The sequence below is a fragment of the Seriola lalandi genome, unplaced genomic scaffold (genome assembly GCF_002814215.2).
Source record: "Seriola lalandi dorsalis isolate HSWRI2012SDOR001 ecotype SW California unplaced genomic scaffold, Sedor1 jcf7180002054968, whole genome shotgun sequence".
Taxonomy (NCBI): domain Eukaryota; kingdom Metazoa; phylum Chordata; class Actinopteri; order Carangiformes; family Carangidae; genus Seriola; species Seriola lalandi.
Genome location: NW_019525519.1, coordinates 1 through 23,531, shown reverse-complemented (window position 1 = coordinate 23,531; position 23,531 = coordinate 1). Strand labels below are relative to the sequence as shown.

At 38.9% G+C, this 23,531-nt stretch overlaps 1 protein-coding gene across 2 annotated transcripts in view; it reads right to left on the bottom strand.

Moving 5' to 3' along the window:
• nedd4a (NEDD4 E3 ubiquitin protein ligase a) overlaps positions 1-20,280 on the bottom strand; it is a 29,012-nt gene extending 8,732 nt beyond the window's left edge. The window contains exons 1-10 of one of the 2 annotated variants that reach the window (XM_023395716.2): positions 20,055-20,280; positions 18,768-18,841; positions 17,162-17,240; positions 17,014-17,052; positions 16,746-16,799; positions 2,855-2,905; positions 2,402-2,463; positions 2,105-2,207; positions 1,271-1,434; positions 1,045-1,165 (exon numbers count right to left, since the gene is read on the bottom strand). In XM_023395716.2, the coding sequence (XP_023251484.1) occupies positions 1,045-1,165; positions 1,271-1,434; positions 2,105-2,207; positions 2,402-2,463; positions 2,855-2,905; positions 16,746-16,799; positions 17,014-17,052; positions 17,162-17,240; positions 18,768-18,841; positions 20,055-20,099 (792 nt within the window). In that variant the 5' untranslated portion in view covers positions 20,100-20,280. Of the gene's footprint in view, positions 1-1,044; positions 1,166-1,270; positions 1,435-2,104; positions 2,208-2,401; positions 2,464-2,854; positions 2,906-8,615; positions 10,021-16,745; positions 16,800-17,013; positions 17,053-17,161; positions 17,241-18,767; positions 18,842-20,054 lie in introns of those variants that run through there. The other variant, XM_023395715.2, reaches the window with a different exon arrangement.
• Positions 20,281-23,531: the final 3,251 nt, after the last annotated feature.

Sequence of the window (23,531 nt, the reverse complement as noted above, 5' to 3'; positions counted from 1 at the left end):
AGAGAGAAGACACACTCGGAGGGTGATTCAAGGTCAATGACAAATTAACCAGTTTATGAAAGCAGTGTAAGACTGTGAGTTCTGCTTTATAGTAAACCTACGAGTTAGTTTGTTTAGAGCCGATGAAAGTTGTTTTCCTCAAGTGCTTATGCTCAAGATCCCAGAAGCCTGTACTACGATGCAGAATTCAGGGTTGGCAAGGTAACATTTTTAATCCTGGGTTTTCAGGGTTATGACGGTGCTTCACTTCTTACCAGGGTAAATCACCATGGTAACTTAAGTGCTGCACACCTAGCCCACTCTAGAGCAGGGTATGTTCGAGATAACAGATCAACCTGAATAAAACCAAAGCCAACTGACCAATCAGTTCTCTTGGAAAATTGCATCGCCACTCGTAGAAGATCCCATGGAGCGTAGTGCATGAATCGTGGGAGGGTGTTCTGAGGCTGGAGCCCCTCTGGCTTTCCCCGTCAATTTTTTTATATGACTGACCCTCATTATTGCTGCAAACACTGCCCCTTTTGTGTGAATGCACTTGGGAAAACCTGGGTTGAGTTACCGAGTTGTTAACCTCGTTGTGTGCATCACTACAGTTGTTACGTTGTTGAGCTTTGTAGTACAGTACTACAACATGGCATCTTCACAGCTAACAGAACAAACTTCCCCCCATTCCTCACACAGTCACCTAATAAGCATTTTTAAAAACAGTGTTGTGGACAGGCTGTGTGATATTCTTAACCTGCTGAAGTCAAATATTCACTCTCCTCTCCTTTAGCTGTGTTTTTTTGTCTTCACCAAGTCCTGAGGGAAATATCTCTTTAGCCATTAAATAATCCACTATGTTCACCAGAAAGTTGCTAAATGTGTCTGTCTGCTGTTTGGTGCTGTGCAGGTAGTGGTCAAACAGAGCAACACAGTGGCTGCAAAATTAGAACAATGAGCTGAATGACACTAAACAGGTAGGTCTCAACAATAATGCTGGACAAGCAGGACACAGTGAAAGGCATGCAAATGCAAATTAAAAAAAAAAAGAAGTACACTAACCTCAGGAGACTCTTGCTGCGCGGTGTTTTCATCGGGATCTGAGATCTGTCTGCGTGTAATAAACGCATGCTCCACATCTGTGTTATTGTTCTGTCTTCTTTGCATCTCCAAATCACTGTCCCTGTTTAGGACACACACACACACACACACACACACACATACAATCAGTATTGCACCCCCGAGGAAAGTGATGTACCTTTGCTGGGGAAGATGGGGGAAGTCTTACTGCACTGTGGGCCGTTGCCACTGTGTGGTTCTGCTCTCATGATTGACAAAGTAGATTCTTCCCAGGTTGTCCTGACGCTCTTCCCAGCCAGGTGGCAGAGGGGGCAGCAACTGGCTTTGTCTAGGCCCTGACATGTCCTGAGTCTCCAGAAGCTCCCAACCAGGCTGAACAACATATTTCAAAAGTTTCATAAGGCGTGGCACAAACTGGACGGAGACGGTATCCTAAAACCAGCTGTTTAATTGCAGTCACTAAAGAAGACTTGGCAACTGGAAGAAAATTCACTGGCTAGGATGAGGACTAGAGCTTTGAGTTGGCTGAAGCTCATTCTGAAGAAATCATCACACAGTGAGTTAAATATGAGATGGACTCATGGACTTTGTGTCAGCCAAGACTAAGGTGCCAATGCAATCCAATCTCACAGAGCTCATATTTCTGCTACGACCACCGATTGTTCAAAATGTTGTGTATGTTGAAAACAATAACAAGGCCAAGGTTATACATGGGTTTTAGATATAACTTTTGTCATCTAAATAAACTCTGGTTGCAGTTAATAAGCATTTAATAGATGTTTTTTTATATAGTTTTCTTAAGATTTTAGTAAAGAATGTACAGAATTGTATGAATTCATTTGTATATTTGTTATATTGTGTATAGTCAGTGTTCAGTCACAATGATTCTACCTGCTGTGACCAAAACAAATGTACATGTTAAAAAACATAACAAAAATAAAAATTCAGAATGACTGGGAACTATGAAGATAAGCTCTAAAAAGTTAGAAGATGATGAGGTGTGATATTTGTGAAGATCATGGGAGACATTAGTCAAACTTACGTCAGTGTCCTCAGTCTGTTCTGCTGTTTCCTCCTCTGAGCCAGAGTTTTTTGGCAGGTAGGTCATTTTGAGACGTAGATGACCTTTGACTCTGGATTTGTGGCTGCGTGATAAACAGAAGAATTTTTTGAAGAAAAAAAAGAAAAGAATAAGAAATAAATATTGTCAGGAATGTTTAATAAAAAGTAAATAAAATATGAACTCATCCTATTACTTTTCCTGCAAATAAACAAATGTAAAAATGGAATGTAAAACAGGAAACGACAAAAGATTAAATAACCATGAAACCATGCCAACCTTCGTGGATGAAGCAGAAAATCCTTGAATGTGTATGGCCTTTCTGTATTAGGATTTTCTGTCTGAGAAATAAAACAAAAAAAAAAAAAAACACTTTCAGAGCTGCATAAATAGATCTACTTGTGGCAATGTATCATAACAAAGTATATTTAAAGATACTACTACATGAACCAATGATGACAGTCAACCATGAGGGCTAATTTGTGGGTGTTTATGATAAAACAAAAGCAGGGACATAACATAAACATGACAGACTGTGTTTCCAAAACTATAGAAAACGATGTGGAACAGACATTAGAATAAGGGTGTACATGTTTATATTTACATGGCGACGTGGGTGAAATTGAAGTCAAGAGCTTGTGCGGTAAAAGCTACAGCAAAAACAAAATACGCTCGACTCACATGAGACATTGACATGCAAAGAGCAAAGATTTCCTGCAACTTAGGACTCACCGGTATCTGATTTAAGGGGACGTCCACCTGTCCCAGAAAGTCATCACGTGTCTGACAGAGGGAAAGAGAGTCACACACAGATGTTCATAACAATATTATCTGCTCTACTCACACACACACACACAGACACACACACACACAGACATACATCTTCAGAGCGTGGAGAACCACTGCAGTATAGTCTGTCTGTTTCTCAAAGTGATTCTTTGTGGTATTTCATTTCCTATCATATCTCTGGTGTTTCAAGACATCTATCGTTTCACTATTTCTCGTGAAATTTGTCTGCCCCAAGCCAGTTCCTGTGCAAAACCTTTCTTAATCATTAGATGTTACAGAAACTATCTCTTATCCTCAGCAGAAACACCATTTTCCAACTTGAAACAATGACAGTCAGTTGACTTGATCTATTTCCATATATATTTAGTATGTAGTTTAGATAGGAATGTGTTTATCAGCCAACAATGAATGGCTGCACTGTGTTACTGCAAGAGAGACTGTGACAAAAATAATGTAGCATTTGTCAGATAAATTTTCTTTGCTTTGAATACTTCACACATTCCCTGCGTGCTTTTACTGCAGCCGTTACAGTCTCGAACGCAGAAGGCTGAGGGCTGAGGGCAGAAGGCAGAAGGCTGAGGGCTAACACGTTGCACTGTGGGAGCCAGCTCTGTGACCAAATTAACACCCTGGTCAGGTCAGACTGTCTTATGAAAGTATATAGCGTTTATGTGAACAAATATAGACGGAAGCCTGCTTTGTCCTGCCCTTGCGCTTCTAACAGTGCGACCAAGAAAAGCACTTAAATCCAAGTTAAAAGCTACATGTACACAAGCAATGACCAGTCTTAAAACCCATATGAGTATCTCCACTATATGTATCCTCAATGGCAGCTCTTAGTGTAAGTGAGGGGGAGACTGCCAGCTAAAATGGAAATCAGAAGTGTACAAAGTAGGACTGCAACTAACAAAAATTGCTTCCCAAAGCCCCAGTCGATGTCATTAAATTGTTTATTTAGTCCAGACAACAGCCTAAAAATATCCAGTTTACTATCAAGTCAGAGCAATGACAGGCAGCAAATCCTCTCAGCTGAGTAACTGAAACAAAAGATTTTTTTCTGGTATTTTAACTTTACAACTAATCGGCTATCAAAATAGTGATTGACTATTGCACTGCCTTTGATTGAACCTCAAATACTCATGATGAACCATCTTGCCTTCCTATCCAGCATTTATGACTCTGTTTTTAATTCTCTTTTAATTCTCTATTTTTCCAGTACACTGACAACAGCCAGTGTACTGGAAACTTACAAAATGTATGAGTTTATACAGTATACACAGTATACTGTAGTGCACCATCGTCATGCACCATTTCCTTCATGTTGTATATGATCACAACAGTTAATGTGAGTAACGAGGTAAAAGAAAGGTCTCTAAAAATCTATTCTCATTTCAACTGACTGAGACATTAGACTTCATAAAAAGTCGAATGACTTTTCTGAACTTCAGTGTCCTCCCACACATGTGTCTGCATGACTAATCTCATACTATAATGTTGTTTCCCAAGTCTCATTTAAGTCAATAAATCAAGTACATATTTTGGAGCACAAGCTTGAATCACCAGTGTTAAGAGAAAATGAGTGATTTTGGCCAATGATAAATTACTATATATGTATACACACAATATCTAGAAGGATAATATTATCATTGCACTAATCAGATCTACCTTCCTCTAAAACCACAGTATATTTGCTACACTTGACCCAGAACATGTCACCCACTAATTCTGTAGCTTGCAACAATTTTAATCAATATCCACTGCCCTTCACAACATGTAACACTCTGCTCAGATGTCCCGAAGTCAAACTGCACAGTCACAGACTAATTGGAAAACTGAACCCACCGTTTAATAAACTTAACTCAGTGTTTCATAAACAGAAATTGATATGCAGTTAAAAGCTAATGCTGATGGTGCTCCCTGCTGATTTGAAAAGCTGACTAGGCCACTCATCTCATCTGTAACAAACAGAAACTTCCTGGATCGTAGGGTGAGGTGAGGCCAATCTTAACAAAGAGTAGGTGTATACTTTGGACAACTGAAAAGACTGCCCAAGATAAAAAAAAAAAAGATAACCATAGATAAAAGTTAATTCAGAGCATCCCTTAAGATTCATGTGACACTACAAGCGACTCAGTTTAGCATGTGGCATTAAGCAGTGCTGACCCCATACTGCATGAGGCTGGGGCAAACGGCTACAGACACATGTTTTGGTATCTGTGGAGAAAGCTCAATGATATCCATCTCAGCTCGGCAACGACAAACTACTTTTGACAGGTGGACTGCAGCTTGTAGCTACACAGCTAAAGTTATTGGAGCAGTTCCATAAAACAAGTTAGAGAAAAGTTATATTTTAGCAAACACACATGGTGGGGAAATGAAAACTGGCAAGTGAGACTGTAGGAACTGTGTTGATTGTTGTAAAAAAGTTAAGTCAAAAATGTAAAATATTTATTTCAACTCCATAATGAAGAAAGAGGTCATGTTTTTCCTGAGTGCTGGCTGTATTCCAGTTTTTCAACAGTTTAAGGCCTAAAAGTTAAGCTTGGTGTTTAGCATGTGGGGGAAAGGACAGCTTGTTTTTTGGCCGAACTGTAACAGTGGAGCCAGCCCCATAATCACAAATGTCGCTAACCGACTGGTTGATCATAATTCCACCATTGGTCAGCCAAATGCCTTGTGACTGAGTTGGAGTTTCCTCACTGGCCGTTGCTCTTTCTTTCAAAATGAATTGGCACAAACAGTTTCTATGAAGGGGGCATTTACAGCCTGCAGTGTTGCCAACATAGAGCATTTGAAGCGACCACCTCTCAAGGTGTGTTTCAAGTCCACATTGCGGTTGGCTGAACCTATGCATTATGATCACAGAGCGCTCCCATTTTGCTTTGCCTTTTGCCATTGTCTTTTAGCCCTGCTGTAGACAGATGACATTACACTGGGATGCTCAAAAAAAAAAATATAGATGGAACCATGGCTGCTGGTAACAACATTAAGACTGGTGGACGAAGAGTAATTTGGTACAAGGAAATAACTACTGTATGTCTACAGATATAGAATGAACACGTGAAACAGCAGCAGTGCTGAGTGCTGAGAGAAGCAGCTTGGAAATGACTTGGAAGCTAACATATAGTCTTAATGGGCCAATTTTCAGTCACAATTTCAAACTTGTTCCATTGTCTGACAACAGAAATGAAAAATCATGTAAATGAAATCAGCTTATTAGGAATTTGGCTGTATTAAATACTGTATATGTGAGCACAGAGAGTAGGAGAGAAGCAAACAGATAAAGGGCTGAAACTGGCTGACACGAGACAGAATGTAAATAGCCTATGACACGGTCCAGCCATATACTAGGTTTTGACCTTGTCTTGTCTTGTTATAATGGGTGAGTGATCTCTTTAAACCATGTTATCACTTTTGAAGGAATCTGAGTTCCAGCTTGAACTGGGAAATGCAGCGATCCACCCCCACCACAGACACTGCGGCCGAGGCACCAAACTAGTTTCAAATGTGGACAGCTCATAATGGCAAGTAGGTCATGTTCAATTTTATATCCCATAATTGTTGCCCCAAAATCAACCATAATTAAACTTTCTGGGGAACATCACATCTTAGCTCTTTATCAAATTAATGTCTAATCATTCACTTGATAAAGAACTAAATTATACCTTCATTCATTCACAGCAGAGATTTCCGGCTCATTCCCACCTTACTTGTGTAATGTGGCTAAACCTGGTTGTTCATTAACTCTTGATATGATATATTGGGCTATGACGGCACTGCAGATAAGAATGGCAGACCTGAAACTTTCATAAAATTTTTTATCAAACACCACAGCCAGCTGCATCACAACTAACACATTCAGCTCAATAATTTATTATTATTAACTCTATTATTATATTATTTTAACAGCTTTTTCTTCGTTTTTGAGGTAGCATTTGAAAAACAACTTAAGACCAAAGTACTACGGCTGAAATTAACAAAAACATCTAGCCTATATAGGTCTAGGTAGATTTTGATTTTGTTTTATTGTCATCTCGCATTATTATTATCTTGCAAAAATGTGTCTAGTAGATATATTAATATTATATGGTAAACGTTGTTGGATTGTGTAGGCATTGTGTGATCCTTTTTAATGCAGCTGTAAAAGGAAGGTAATATGTGAGTACAAACTCATCTGGCCGCATTTAGTCAATAAAATCGGTACCAATTTTTAAAAAATATATTTTCATTTATAAGATAAGATACAACTTTGCATGTGTTTCCTTGTTATTTGAATTATCATGTACTTGATAAAAGTCACCTTAAGAGTGTGAATCATACTGTTGTTGCTCAGCTGTGAATGGACATGGTCTGAATGTAAACAAAGGTGTGTAGTATTTGATGCAGACTTCCAAGAGGGAGATGTGTGATGTGACACTGGACTAAATATGCTTGAAAGACTATGAACATGAAAGTTAAAGTGCAAAAATACAAGTGAAATATACTTGATACATTTGTCTATTAGTCACCAGTGATATTTTTGGGGGCATCATAAAGTATAAAAATATAATCTAGATCTACAAAAGCAAATTCAGATATTTAAAAAGTAAGTGAACTGGCTAATTACTGGAGGAGACCTTCTTACTTGACAAGCTGCTAAATGCAGGGGGGAGGCTGACACCTGATACTTCACAAACACTGCCTGGCAGCGGGACCCATAGGGAAGGGAACACACCACCCTTTTACTGGGAAAGGCTCAAGCTCCCGTCCTGCCTACATTACATTACCACCAACACACACACAGACACAGACACACACACCATGTCCACAGATGGCTGGCATGACTGTGCGCTGCTCTAGTATCATGCTGTTAAATTTGAATCCACGGGACTGGGCATTGCTACAGACCACCAGACTATCTGGAGTCAGGGGGAATATTTCAGAGACACTTTATTTATATCAGCAAGGGGCACTGCTTTTCCCACCACTAAAATTAGCTCGGGTAAATACTTAAGACGATTACTCATAGCGCTAACAGAATAATAAAAATGGAGAACTATTCTAAAGTTGAGCATGAGTTCACACACCAACAGATAAACAGACTGGCAAGATGAAAGACGGACAACTTTTGGTTCTCATTCACACTTTTCTTGGAAACCAATATGCAAATGGATTTACTGTAATGTAACTGAAAACCTCTGAATGTTTGTCCACATTGGGCTTGTTAATTGCATGACTTAACTGTAGCGATCTTCTCAGTTACTGAATGTCGCTCTAGCTTGTGGTGAGCCTAATGGTTGACCCTGAGTAAACAGAGTTTTAAGGATTTGAATGGTGGTAACAGTGAAGGAGAGCAGTGTTATCACAGCATATTATTCCATACTGAAAAATATCTAAATAGTGTCAGTAAAATAATCTCTTCAACGTTAAACTTTCCTTTAGCAACAATAAACCAAAGATGCAGAATTAAGCATAGCACCTGCATTAATAGATTAATTATTTGTAGTATTCAAAACAGTCAAGTGACAGCACCTGAGCACTCAAACCAGAGCAGCATGGAATCTACTTGAACCAGTTAAACAAGCCTTTATGTGTCATGTATCTTGGAAAAAAAACAAACTTATTTTAGAGCGGTTTTCCTCTAAAGACATTGTTGAATTTCAGGGTTTCCAGCTCATTCATGATGGTCAGGCAACTAATTCCAATTAAAAAACTTAACACTCACCTTGGTGGTTTGACCTGGGCTCTTTGGTGTATTATTCACTTTGTGGCTTGTGGTTAAATCAGTAACAGAGCTTGGCAACTTAGCTGGGCAACAAGGAGACAAATGAATGTGCACATGTGGAGAGCAGGGGCTACTGAGTTTTGGATTCGAAACGTGACATGAAATTCCAGTGTTAGGGTAGGGCACCTCCAGGGAAAAGCTCCTTTGTATGGCATGGTGACAGTGGTTTTGCTCAGCCCTTTCCTGGCTTTTTCTATATGAACAGACCTTATGGTTTTTCTCTGATGGTTTGGTTGAGGAAAACAAACAAGCAGAGGTACTACGATACAGTTTTTTGTGAGGTTCATGTACACCCTCAGGTTGTGCGGCTGGGTTAGGAGCCTCAGGATATTCCATATTGACTGTAGCTGTGGTTGTAGATCCCTTCCCGGATATCATTGGTCTCTGGTGGGCGAAGTGCAGCAGCACGCTGCTAGAGTGACGATTAGATCTGTCTAGAGTTGATGACAGTTCCATTACTTTACTCCTGTCCTCCATTTTGCATTTTGGTTCATCCTGTAAAGGAATATTAAATTGCACCATGTGCTTGGTGTCCCCGGCTGAACAGCTTCCTTTTGGGAGACGATGGCCACTTACTGCCGTGGTGGTGGACCCTTTGCAAGTCACTTCCTCATCATCTTGTGAATTGAATTCACTGGCAGATGTTTGAAGAGAAGACTGATGCGACCCCCTCGCTGGTGGGAGAGCAGGTAGAGCCACTGGACTTACTGGGGAAGCAGGTGGGGTGCTGCAGGGGCTCTTTGGAAATATAACCAAGGAGGAACACCTTCTCAGTGGGACCTTGGACTTGCAGCAGGGTAGACTCCTCTCCTGGGTGGTCCTGTGCTTTTCTGGAGCCTCTGGCTCAAAGATGCTGTTGCTGCTACAGTACCCGGCATCGCTGGCCATGCTGCTGCTGCATGAACCTCCATCAGAGCCAGTACCTGCTCCTCCTTCACTAACTCCCTGGTCTCCATCCTCTATACTGCCATTCAGCTCTCCACTGAGGTTACCACAAGGCTGCAGCGAGATCTGCAGAACGCGCTTCTTATTGCATCCTCCAGTGTTAACTCTGGGTATGAATACTGAAGAGTACCGTTGTAAATTAGCATAGTCTGGTGACAGAGGAGTCACCTTCAAGTGGACAGAACTGTGCGCCAGACTCTCTGTGGGGCTACGAGCTGACACACTGACTCCACTGTCTTCACCATGGCTGCTGAGGCTTTCTGACAGAGGGTCCGTGTTGCTTCTCCTTGACGCAAAATGCAAGCGGAGCCGACGTGCCATTCGTTTAACTCTCTAATCCCCGCAGCGCCAGTGAGAGCTGCATGATCAAACTTGCTGGTAGGAAAAAAGGAAAGCAAAGCAACTGCTCCGAGCTCTGCTCTGTGATCACAATCATTAGCGGCTGTACATTGCCAAAATAGCTCTGGTGACAACCTACATTCCTCTCCAGGCTGATCTCAGCTTTTAGTCAGAGGAGGTCAGTGGTTCTGTTTGGAGACATGACCCAAACAAACGACCTTTGAAACTAGAGCATTCCCAGAGGTTAGCCCCTTTAAGGTGCTTAAACACTATACGGAAAACAAAATTACACTAAAACTTAAAAGGACAGAGTTTCCACTGCTGACCTGCTTTACAACATTAGCTTAGCAGCTGCTAGTTAACTGTACCTCCTGAGTTCCAGTCAGATTAATATCTAACAGCTTGTCTTTTCCAGCCGCCTCACTCCTGTTTACCACATGTGGAAAAAAAACAACAACATGTTAGCTCTTTACGTGGCATCTTAGACTGAAGCTCTGGCAAACTGTTACATCTGCCTAAGGCCACTCACTCAAGTCTCCACTTCCTGCTGCAGCTCTGCTTCTAATGTTTCTGCTGCTCTGTGCCCCCACAAATATTTTTACCCACTGCTATTGAATTACAGGAAATCAAAGGGAATGACTTTCAACATAATTTTGATACAAACTAAGGGCTGTGCTGTAAAATAGAATAGCACACAATAAAATCTCCATAGCATGCTAAAATAAGCAGGAGAGTGAATGTCAACTGCAGAAGTCATCAAACTTAGTTAATGCAGAAGTACAACTAAAGAAATCAAATGTTTTTTTTGCTTTTAAAGTAGATGGATAAGAATGAGAAAGAACTGGGATTGCTTTGACAGTGACATGACACCTGTTATATGATACTTCATGTAACAGTCAGTGCTGGTCTGATTTCCTCTCTGTGGCTGTTGACAGTCCTATTTATTAATGGCAGCCTATTGAGCCAGGCGGACCTATTTCAGGACATTACGCTGCAACCAAATCAGTTTCAGTATAATGTTTAATAGTAAGAGGCACAGCCAGGATAAAAACATGATTCACCAGAAGATACATCACTGCTGCAGTGGAGCTCATCACTTATTTTTTAAACCAACATGACAAGCTGCTAGGAAACCTTGTGACTGGATATTAATCGCTCATCTGACCAAGAGCAGGTTTAATAAACCATAAGATAAGATTGGTGATGTACACCACACAGCTATGCCAAGTCATTAAGTATGGTGTAATACTCCAACAATAAAGCATAGCTGCCTGTAAAATAGACATGACGTTTGCAACCAGATGAACACCTAGCCCAAAAGAAACACAAAAGGAAATGCTATATATAATAAACTCTTTAGAGAACATACTTGAATGTCAATGCAAACTGTGTCAGTGGGGTGTGGTTAGCGTAGGGATTGGACATGAAAGACAGGGCCTGGCCCTATCAATCAGTAAGTGCGGACGTAATGAGGCAAGCTGTAAGTGTATATGTTAACATGTGGCATTGCCCACCCCTACAAAACATCTTGAAAAAACAAATGGCTACCTCATCAGTAAAAAGTACCAGACAGACAACTCTCTATGGATGTGGAATTGTGGCAAGAAATAGTTGAGAACATTTATATGTATGTATTTCAGTTGACCATTGTGTTGCTTACACCGATCTATGGCAGTTTAAGTGACGCTGTTACACCCTGACTGTGTCCAGAATCACTATTTACTATATAAAGCACTACATTTACTGTTTACTGGTAGGGTATTTAAAATACTTAGTCATTGAGTTTCTCAACAGTATAATCTTTAGTTTCGGTTTATATTCAGAACATAGTATAGCTATGGATCTATCTTTGGTGACTATTTCATCTTTTATTTATTTATTTCAATTTATTTTTATTTCTTTAATTGTATATTTTCTTACCTACCTCATTGTTTTTTGTGATTAAGTGAATGCTACAACACTGCACTTTCCCCTTGGGATTACTGACTGTCTTCTACTTGACAAAATGTCTTAGTTGCCTTCTCCCACCAAATTTTTATGTACACAAGCTTGTACCTTGAACTTTTTTTTATCAAATTTATTGAACTTGAAGGGTTTCATGCTGAGCTAAACTGAAGAAGAGCTCCAACTGAAAAGACTTTTCTGACTGTGGCGCACAGTGAGTGGAACAAAAAAGTTGTGTCCATGACATGTACAGTATGTAACAATGCAATGCTGCACATTTCATAGATACAAACAGCCGTCAGTGACTAAAAAACTGTCAGTGATGATGCATGACGATGAATGATGATGATAAGGGTCCAAAATCTCAAGTTACTACTTACTATAGTTTAAACTATTGAGTGTCTATTATAGAGGGAGAAGTGACTGAGTGAACGAGGGAGTGATTTCGGACATGGCTCATATGTTTTGTCAGAACTCTGTCAAACCAAATATTGACAAGAAGCTTTTACTGACTCCCTACGTGCCATTGCTGGAGCATTATCTGTATATACTGTATTACAGCTGTGATTGCTGACATGTGATTTGGTAAAATTTAGTTTTTTCTATGATCAGCATAGTGCTAACCAAGTTAGCCACTCCTAGCTATCTGGAGCTACTGATGCTGCATTCTCAGTAACTTACTTAGTGATGAATTACTGTCGGGATAAATTTCACATATTTTACTTCTTTTACTTTTACTCTTGTGGACTCTATGTGTATGTTCACTAGATTAAGTACTGTGTTGTACTTCCTATGGAGCCTTAAACTTGATCTTTCACAAGTGTTTCACTTTGTTTCTTCCTGGAATAAAGAACAATGTAACTAATTTGACAACCAGTTTTTAGGTAAATGAAGCCTGTTTCCTTGTTACTGATTCATTTTACAATACTTTTGGTCTAGCTCTTGTTTATGGTATGTCATTGTTTTCTGATTTGTAATCACTATCATTTGATTGATTTGGTAATCAGTGTCCTCATTTTACTGAAGGTGTGTTTAGCTCACTGCACAGCTGTAGCATAAGTATCATCACACTGAACAAGGCCTGAAGAAGTGTAGATGCCTGATTCACTTTTAAAGCAGAACTTATCGGCCTGATCACAATCACCCACACTTGGGAGCGTATTCTGGTTGTGTGAGGACAGGTCTGACTACCAGCATAAGTCTGGACCACGTGTTTCCTTTTTTACAGGAAGTGTATTTGGTGTGCAAAGCACCATTGCTTCTCTTCCCTTTAGCCTTCAGCCATTCTTTTTGAATCTGTTGTGTTCAGTCAGTTTGCACAACAGCTCTACCATTTCGTCAGTGTTTTTTCCCTCATGTGAATTCATGGTGGCCATTCATTGAAGAGGAAGTAAACACGACAACTTTTGCATATGGTGATGTCATGTTCATACCCTCTATTCATGCTGTCTCCATGCCAGGATGTGATATCTAAAATGACATCTTTTAAAGTGCTTTATTTAGCTTTTGATGTTTCTGATAGTCTGTCATCCTCCACTGTCTGTGAGTATGTGAGTGTTTCCAGATAGTGGCAAGGCAACTTGGATTCTGGGGGTTCTGGAGGTGTAACCTGGAGCCTTCACTCTCCTCCTTCACTAAACAGTGACAGAAATGCTGAACTCAGTGTAAATGCAGTGGACATATTTTACTTTTTGTATTTACCAAAGGGCTGATCAGAAGCTGCAACGTTCATTACACTCCAAAATACCAGTTAAGTGTTGTGTGATTCAAGTCTTTCATGGCATCTACCAATCAGATTTATGTGATATGTTTGGTTGGTAATGACTGAGATAACATCTACATAAGGAAACTACATTTGAAAACACTGTTGTGAAATTGATTCATTTCCAAATTAGGTGGTTTTTGTGGAGATCTCTGTCTACAGTTTAATGCCTGAACAACAGGAAAACAGCTACATTTCTTCTCCCTCTTTTCAGTTGGCAAACAACAAAATTGTGCATCACAGCTAACATCTGGTAAGGATTTGGTCACCTGGACCAAATCATTATTGGGTTGGGACTGTTCTGGTAAAATCAGCATAAATACAGATTAATGACAACAGCTGCTGTATAATCAGCTATGTTGACATTTAAAATGGGTGATTACAGGAAAAGCTAGAGACAACAGAAAGTTATCGGCTTCATTTGTTGCCCCTGTCTAGACTAGACACACTTTTAGTTACTCTGTCGAGTGTCAGTCCATTAAACCTGCGTTCACTGTCCTCCTGCAGTTTTCACCCATACTGTGTTTTTTGCAAAAATTCAATTTACCCCATACACACTGAAACACCAAGCCAGCATTTTTAGATTTACACAACCTTGAAGCCAATTTAAAAAAAGCTCCATTTAGGGGGGGATAAAACACCATTTTATTCTGGACGGAGAGCTGAAACTGAAAGAAAATAATCCATCCATCCATTATCCATACTGCTTATCCTTATAGGGCTGCGGGGGGGCTGGAGCCAGTCCCAGCTGGCATTGGGAGCGGGCGGGGTACGCCCTGGACAGGTTGCAAGTTTATCACAGGGCTGACATATAGAGACAAACAACCAGTCACGCTCACATTCACACCTATGGGCACTTTAGACTCGCCAGTTAACCTATTGTGCATGTTTTTGGATTGTGGGATGAAGCCGGAGCATCTGGGGAGAACACACGCAGGCACAGGGAGAACTCGCAAACTCCACACAGAAAGGCCCCAGGCCCGGGGTTCGAACCCAGAACCTTCTTGCTGTGAGGCAACAGCACTAACCACTTTAACAGCAGGCTTACTGTGGATGCACTCTGAGTGTAGCCCAAGAAAAAGTGTTCAAAATAGAAAAAGTTGAAATTTCACAGCAATCTGCCCGTCACACTTTGATATTTCTTTGGTGAAAGTGGATGATTGATGATTGATGGTAGTGTCAGAGGAATGATAATGGGGTTATCCAATAAAAAATGGGGCTTCATCCTGTGGGGACCATGAATATCAATGACAAATTTCAGGGAGTACTGTCATTAGTTTTTGAGATACATTGTCATGAAACAAAATGTTGATTGAGGGAAACACATAATGGCACTAGGTGAAAGGTCAAACTGTGGCTCACAAAAATTACTTGTATTTATAATTTATGACTGATAATTATACAATAATCAGCACATCTCATATTTTGTAAGGGACAGGGAAACCCAGTTTCATTCTCAGATAAAAATGAACAGGTTTCCTGACTACTCTGTCCATTTCTCTGTGTGTCAGAACAGCAGACACACCCATTCACAGAAACATGCGCACAGCGCTGACACACCCTCCAAATTGCCACAAAATCCACCTAGAGAATGACGAGGCAGATTTGAGTCAGTCACACCCTGGTTTGTTTTATCATGTGACAGGTAACTTGTGACGTGACGACAAGTTCTAGAAACATTCATCCAAACTAAAAATAACAGGAGCAAAGACGGAGCCACATTTACTTGGACTATGTGCATTCGAATCTGGACTCTGTGGACCATGTTTTCATTTTTATAATTGTGTCCTACTGAGGGACTGTAGATGAAAATCAAATCTGCGCCAAATCTTGTACATGTCAAACTGCATCTGTTCAGTGTTGTACACGTTCTTTTATAAATTAACCAGAAGGAAAACAGATTTACAAAGACACAAAGAGAAAAGAGAGAGAGGGCAAAACAATCACATGATTTTGTTTTCATAGCACAGAATGTTTAGTTCTGTGCTGAACCTCTTTGAAATGTGACATATTTTGCATAAATTACTGGATCTTTAAAAACAAATGGTTACAAATGGACATCTGAAACATAGCTGTGGGCTCACTTGTCCCTTGTGAAAGCCTAATTTGCTGCAGAGCTGACTTAACCAGTAAGACAGGTTGAAAGATATCCCAAAACAGAACTGCAGAGCTCCTAAGAAGGCACACTAGTGTCGAAACATCAGCTTATGGAGTACAGTCTGCACTGCAGAACCATCAAAGTACTCCTTCCTACACAGATAACTGTGTAATCATTAGGAGAACACTAGACACTGGCATCTTTGTTCACTGCAGTCTCCTATCGTTTAACTCAATTTACAAGCACACAACAACCCAAACCACAGTTCTTACCAAGCTGCTGCTACACACAGGAACCGTTTGCATGTGTCATAACAAACCATTATACTACATATCACACTACACACATGTCTATCATCTACTGATATTCAGCACCCAATGTGATATGCAACTCTTTTAATGCCATTCTACAAGTGTGAGCGTCAGCCGTTACAATGTCCTTAACGTAGCCAGATTTGCCCACATTTACAGCTCAGGTATCTCAGTTTTCCAATAATATCACACGTCTTGGCAAAATAAGGGCAGCTGTATCGTTGACAGGCAGACAAACCACAGTTAACCTTACACTGACTGGAGGATACCCTCATCTACAGAAATGTGACACATTGCTTTGTTTGCAGGTAAACTGCACATCTGACTTTTAAATATCCAAACCTTTGTGAGACTATATCCTGGCTTTGGGTTGTGTCCAGTCAAATCAACATTACAACTATCAATTAAGACACGTCCCTCTATAGCAAAGAAGCTCTTAAAATTGATTTCAAAAACCCATCTACAGAGCCAGTAGACCCGTCAATAAAGAGCTTGCCAAGGGGTTTTAAGCACAATACAGTTAATAAAACATGATCCTGTAATTATATCTGCTATCTGCCAAGGTTATCCACTTTTTTAGACTCATGGTTCAACACAACAAGCTACAACCTAAAGTTTTCAGTATAATCAAAATTATACACCGAAAAGTTGAATATAATTAAATTACTTACCAGGCGGTTCTCATCAAAAACCTCCAACAGCAGACGATGCTTCCTGGGATTAACCTGAAACATAACATGGATTGTAAAGCAAAAATACAGTGCTGGGTTCAACAGCAAGCTACTGATTATAGTTAAATATGATCAAGTACACAGCAAATGTATCCATGATCTCCTGGAACATACACTACATGTAAGGGTAGATAGTCACACAACACAAGAGAGAAACAGATGCATTTTAAAATGTTTGATGTTATTTACTTTACTAATTTTCACTTACTCTGAAAAAGAATTCTTCATTCCATTTTGGGTCCAGTGTCTGCAAGTAACATGAGATGTGAAATAAAAATGACATCAAAATAAAATATCCACAAGGCCATAAATAAAAATAAAAGTGTAACTGCAAATGCAGATGTTCATGTTATCACCTTTTTTATTGTTTTAGTCTGAAGACTTGTGATTTCTCCATTGATGGGGTCATAGAGGGACAGCCTTGTATATGGATCACTGCAAGCAATTAGATAGCCACATTTAGAGTTATGATGTAATGTGTACACATCCATCTAGAAAGATTCAAACTGTTATGATCCACTTTCTGTGCTCTCTGTGTATTAGTGGTTTGTGTGTGCTACGAGTCTCTACTTTTTTCTTAGAGAAGAAAAACACTTCACATCATTGTCTGTCAGATCAGGCCCTGCACTTAGACCTGCAAAACATTAACATAATGGTTTCAGATACCCTATGCTCAACACAAACTTGTCTGCAATTGTTATTTTATAATGGTTTGAGGCACTGTTACATGTATAAAACCCACAGACATCAATTAAATCACATTATCCATTACCAAGAATCAGTGCCACTTAAGGCCTGCAGTAATGGTTTGTCATTTGTAATGTATCAAGTGACACTTATTACATCAGAAACATAAGAGAGAGATGCAACATGAAGGATTAAACTTACAGTATAGAGACGACAACCAACAAAATCAACATTTCATGAATCTTAATTATACGACATTGTGATTTTAGCTTATTGAGAGGTTTTAACCAAGAATTTTAAAAATAAACTAAAAGGAGCACAAAAAGAAGTTCTTAAAAGGTCATAACCAGGGCATTAAGAGAATTTGAAGAACTGTTCTTTGCAATTTTTTATACTAAAATTTCCCAACAAGATGACTGTATGCTGTAAAATAACCTGTTCAGCAGTTATCATTGCATTTACTAAATTACAATTCCTGCTCTTGGAGGAAGTGCGAGTGTGGAAAAAAGCATAGAAAATACCAGGAACAACTTTTCAGTTGACTGTAAAGAGTAAAATAATCTGATTCTGAGCCTTTAGCTCATCCATTACTTCTAAAATACTCAAGCTATAAATGAAAATAAATAGAAACCAGAACCAATCATTTGTAGAAATGTAACTATCAAAACTTGGGGCTTAATTTAGTCTTTCTTGGGAACAATACAGAACCTACTCACTTTGGATCTTAATGGGATTTGTGGAGGAATGACTGACTGAGACAGAATAATGAAACACAAACTTATTCATGGTTCACTGACAGATGACTGTAACTGACATGTGCCGTTTGTTCATTGAAAATATGACAATTTTTTGCCAGTGAACAAACAGCACCTTCCCATCACACTATGCAATAGTTTAGAGGATGCAATTTCAGCAAGATCTGATTGTCCAGCCTTACTAAAAAATAAGGAAGAAAACTGACAGGAAATGGCCACTACATAAGAGAACGTCATGACTTTGATTTTACAGGAGATGAAGATGAGAAGATGCCACAGCATGGCATGACCTGCATGCCTAAGAGAATCAACAAGAAAAAGATCTCTGGTTCCAGCTTGTTAAATGTGGATATCAGTTGCTTTTATCTTTGATATATCATTATATATCAAATATAGTTTTAAGACATCACCTTGAGAAAGGAGAAAATAATCAGTAGCTTTATAAATATAGAAAACTAATAGTTATTTGAAGCCCTACTTATAAGTTACACAATACACGTATTATGTTTCACCAACCTACCTGGCTCCAAGAATATCTTTTTTGGCCAGTCCAATTCCAGCGATGACTTTCACTTTTACAACTCTGGAGTCATCCTGAGAAAAAGCAAAAAAATACTGATGAGTTTATGAACGTATAGATCACAAACCAAACAACATATGAAATCTAAAATCTATACAGAAACTGAACTACGGCTAAAAAATAGGATCATACTTTAACTCTGATGATATACAGTGATAGTGTCTGATAATATTAGACAGTTTATGAAATATCTTTAAATTTTGGACATTAATAGACAAAAAAAATTAGCAAGTTTTACCATTATCTGTTTTTCTATTTTAAAAAAATGCCATAAAATAGTGAGGAATGCTTGTTGTAATGTCCCAAAGACCAAAGTGAAATCATGACCAACAATCCAAACCGCAAAGATACTCAGTTTATTATCATGTGTGACAAAGGAATGAATCAAATCCTCATGTGTGAGAAGATACAAACGTATAGCGAAACATAAGCAAATATTTTACATTTTTACTTAAAAAATGACAAAACGACTGTTCAGTTTTCATAAATAGCGGTCAATTGTTGACAAACTGATCAGTTAATAATAATTGCTCTAGTTGTTAAACTTGTGTTGATACAGCAAGGTGCTTCTGAGGATATGCTGTATATAAACACAGCTCAAGAATGTCAGAAATCTTTACCACCAACCACGATCACATGCTTGCTGTGAATGCCCCCCAGCACAATCAGTGTTACTCTGGGACTCTGATGTAACATCCTGACAGTACTTGGTACTTATGCACATTTCCTGTCAAACCCAAGCCTCATTTATGCTTTTACTGTTTAGATGGTGAATCACCATGAGGTTTCGCAATAGTCAATCTGGCCTGGCAGATAAGACATTATAGGCCTTCGTAACATTGTTGTTTGGTCCCATATCTGAGAGTTGTGCTGAGGACGGGAAATACCCTGCAGAGAAGTGGTAACAGCTCAGGAGCCTGTTGGGTTTCCTGGTTGAAAAAGTGCACAGCTGGAAGTCACGGATAGCACGAGCTGGGAAGAAATTACAGCTGCTCGATCTCATCGACTTTCTATCAAAAAGTAGCACACTTTAGCCAAGACAAAGCTCCCAATGTCTCAAGTTAACCATGTATTAATGCAACCACACATATTTTCCGAGCCACTACAGTTTGCCAGTGTTTAGTTAGCTACGGTTAGCGTCCACTAGTTAGCCAGATGGCTAACGACGGGATCACATGCACAGCCTCATTAACGGCTGAAAAAATGTGACTTGAGCGCCGGTTTTACCTCATTTGCGGGAAGTCCTCGGATCTGTGGGGAAAGTGTAGCCATAATATCCTCGCCCTTCTTCCTCCCAGAGAGCGACAACAAGAAGACAGTAATCCGGCCAACGGTGGTCTCTTCTGCGGTTACTATGCCTCTATGACTCCGTCTGTGTGGGTAACGATACACTGGTAGAAACCGTGAACCTGACCCTGTTGTTAACTGTGACACCGTCGTCACTCACTGTATCCATCCTCCTCCTCCTCGTCCTCCTTCCTCCTCCTTCCCCCTCCTCTTCCTCTTGTTTCCTCCTCCCTCCTCCCTCCTTGTTACTCTCGCCCTGACATTACAGCTTTAGGGGAACTCAGGGGAAAACCAATGGTGGGAAAGTACTGGAAAAGTACTGGAAAAGTACTCCACTACAACAACTGCCCTGCATTCAAAATCCTGCTTAAGTATAGGAACAAAGGTATAATCAGTAAAAACAATACTGTTTAGTCCTTTAGTCCCCAATGAAACATCTAAGGATGAGTCACTGGGTTAGAAAGGAGAAGAAAAAGTTTTGCTGCATAGTTCTATTAATTTTTTTTTTTTTTTTTAATTTTCTCTAATATTTGTGTGATTTGTTTAATATTGTTATTTGTGTAATAACTGGCTTAATTTTTAAAAATTTGTTTGAAATTAAATCTTCCATCTTCCAAGCAACAAGTCACCACAGCAGTAATGTAAATGTAGTGGAGTAAAAATATTACAGTATTCACATCTGAATCACAGTGGAGTATAAATATAAAGTAGAAAAAATGGGACTACTCAAGTACAAGTGCCTCAAAAACTTACATAAGTACAGCACTTGAGTAAATGTACTTTGTTACTTTCCACCACTTTAGAAAACTACTGGGAAAGCACCATTACACTTTTACTGAATACACTAGTCAATACTCATCTGTGTCATGTGGAAGAAGTATCCAGATGATTTACTTAAATAAAAGTAGTAATACCACAGTGTAAAAAATAAAAGGGAAAGTTGTACAAAAGTACAAAAGTATTATCAGCAAAAATGATTCGGATAGAATGTCCTCTGTCAGTTACATTGTTATATGTTAAAATATTTAATTATTATTATTGAAGCAAGCTGAATTTATTAGCTGTTTGTGGTGGAACTAATTTTAAATTTTAGTTTTATAGCTTTCAGATAAATACAGTGGCGTAAAAGGTACAATATATCTCGAAGTATAAAGTAGCACAAAACAAAAATACTCAATTAAAGTACCAAAATGATACTTTACTAGAATATTTAAATGAGTAAATGTACATACAAGTTACATTTCACCACAGTCTGCAGCTTGTTTAGAGTAAGACACCAACCGAATAGTGCTGTACAGGATCTAAGTTTTTTTTTCCACCACTGAAAAACACCCAGGTTTACCTCAGAGTAACAGCAGAGTGAAATCTAGTCTTATTAATGGTCTCACCACGTCTGGCAAGCTGCTACAGTAACTAATCTTGTGCAGCCATACTTCTGGCTCTAACACTGGAGGTCTGAAGAAACATAAACAGTAGTTGGTCAGAAAAGGGCAGAGGCACTTTGGGCTGTCATCAATCAAACAGTCGGTTTTGCACAGACAGAGCGCGGTGCTGGTGTTTTGCACTGGTGCATGGAAAACAAAAAGTTCAAGTTTTTTTAACTGCCATACCACAAGCACAGGTTTACATGTTATTACAGTTCACCACACAGACTTGCAACTATTAATGGGCAAAACTCAAAACTCAAATTACAGATGACAGTTGAAATACTATCTGCAGCAATAGGAATACTCCTTTGTAGGGGTTAAAGAATCTCTTTTGATGATTGTTAACCTATTTATGTGTTAAAGCATGGCATTACGTTTTCATTTGGATTTACAGTTTGCCAAACGAGGAAAAGTGTGGATGTAAAGTTCTTCCTACTGTGACTTGTCACAATGTCTGCTGTGAAAAAGTGCGTTACGTGAGGTCACCCAATTTCCTGAACTAATAAGAATGAAAAAGGTGTAGTTCTGCCTCGACAGGTGTCCCGCTTCCTGTTCTCTTGAATTCTTCTACTTTCATGCAGATATTAAAGAAAAAACAATTTCAGGATACAGATGTACTTAAAAATGTTTATTAGTGTTAAAAAAGTCTTTAAAAATCAGTATCAATAAGCACTTCCTCTTATAAAATCACTTGCTAAAATGCAAAAAAACCAACAAAACAACTCCCCTGTAGACTGACCGCAGCAACAGGACTACAGTGAGGGTCGTTCTACAGCTCTACACCACTTATAACAAGAGGAAGGGTAACGTCTTCATAAACACAAACATCAGTGCTAACAAAATAAATGCAAATGTTTTCACAGACACACAGTTAAGAAAGGTTTGAAAGGTCAGAATACTCAATATTAAATTAGACTCAAAATGAGATTATATATTACAATGATACAATCTGCTTTTACAGAAGTTAAAAGTTCTGTAATCGGTATAAAACAACTGTCAATTTATCAACACACTCAAAGATTCAGTACACTGCGTTTGCAAGATATCATGACCTTAATATTACAGCATATAATCATGCATAGTCTCATTTACTTCTTTAAAAGTTGTGCAAATCTTTTCTATGATAATTTTCTGCCAAAATCCAGTTCTGAAAGGTTTTACATAGCAAGCTGAATCTTGAGAGTTTTGGTAAATTTTCTTATTATTCACCATCATATATTGGACAAATCATCCGCTGAAAAAAGAAGTACTGTATATGATAGATGGTAATATGCTATGACACTTGAAATATATGCTACAAAGCAGTGCAAATCAGATTATTGTGAACACACAAGGTTATATGGTTTGCAAGGTTATACCTTCTGTACAAACAACACACTAAATAAATAACCGTGAAACAAAAACACGCTGGACAACTGGCCACACCAACGATCTGTACAACAAATAAAGTTAGTGTGACCAACAATGTACACTCAGGGACCTGATGCTACACACAGAGAAACTGTTCATGAATACATTACAGTGTTTTTTTTGCCTCAACAAAAACTTGATGTACCTGTTTGGTTTAGAAAAACATGGGGAAATCCTTAATGTTGTACTGATGCACTCATTTTTTTTTTTAGAAACAAATGTTTTTCCAATGCAACATTTTCCATTTTAGCCTTCATATGACAAAATATGCTTGTTATAACTGTTGTCAACATGTCACACAGGAGATTTATATTAGACACTCAAGATCTTAGTGCATGTTATTGCAGGTTATATTTAAAGGTGAGTCTTTGGTAAGAACATGAGGCTCAGAAACCAAAAACCCCCCGAAGCACCTTTGAACCAGTGGTCGCATCCCTTCTTTACACACTGCTCATCATCAGTGTAAAACATGTAAAAGACTTTCACATTTGATCAGTAGCTGTTATACATTTTGATTCATTTCTCGGGACAGGCGGCGAAAAAATAAAATTCCTCCTAAAAAAATCATCCAAACGAAACA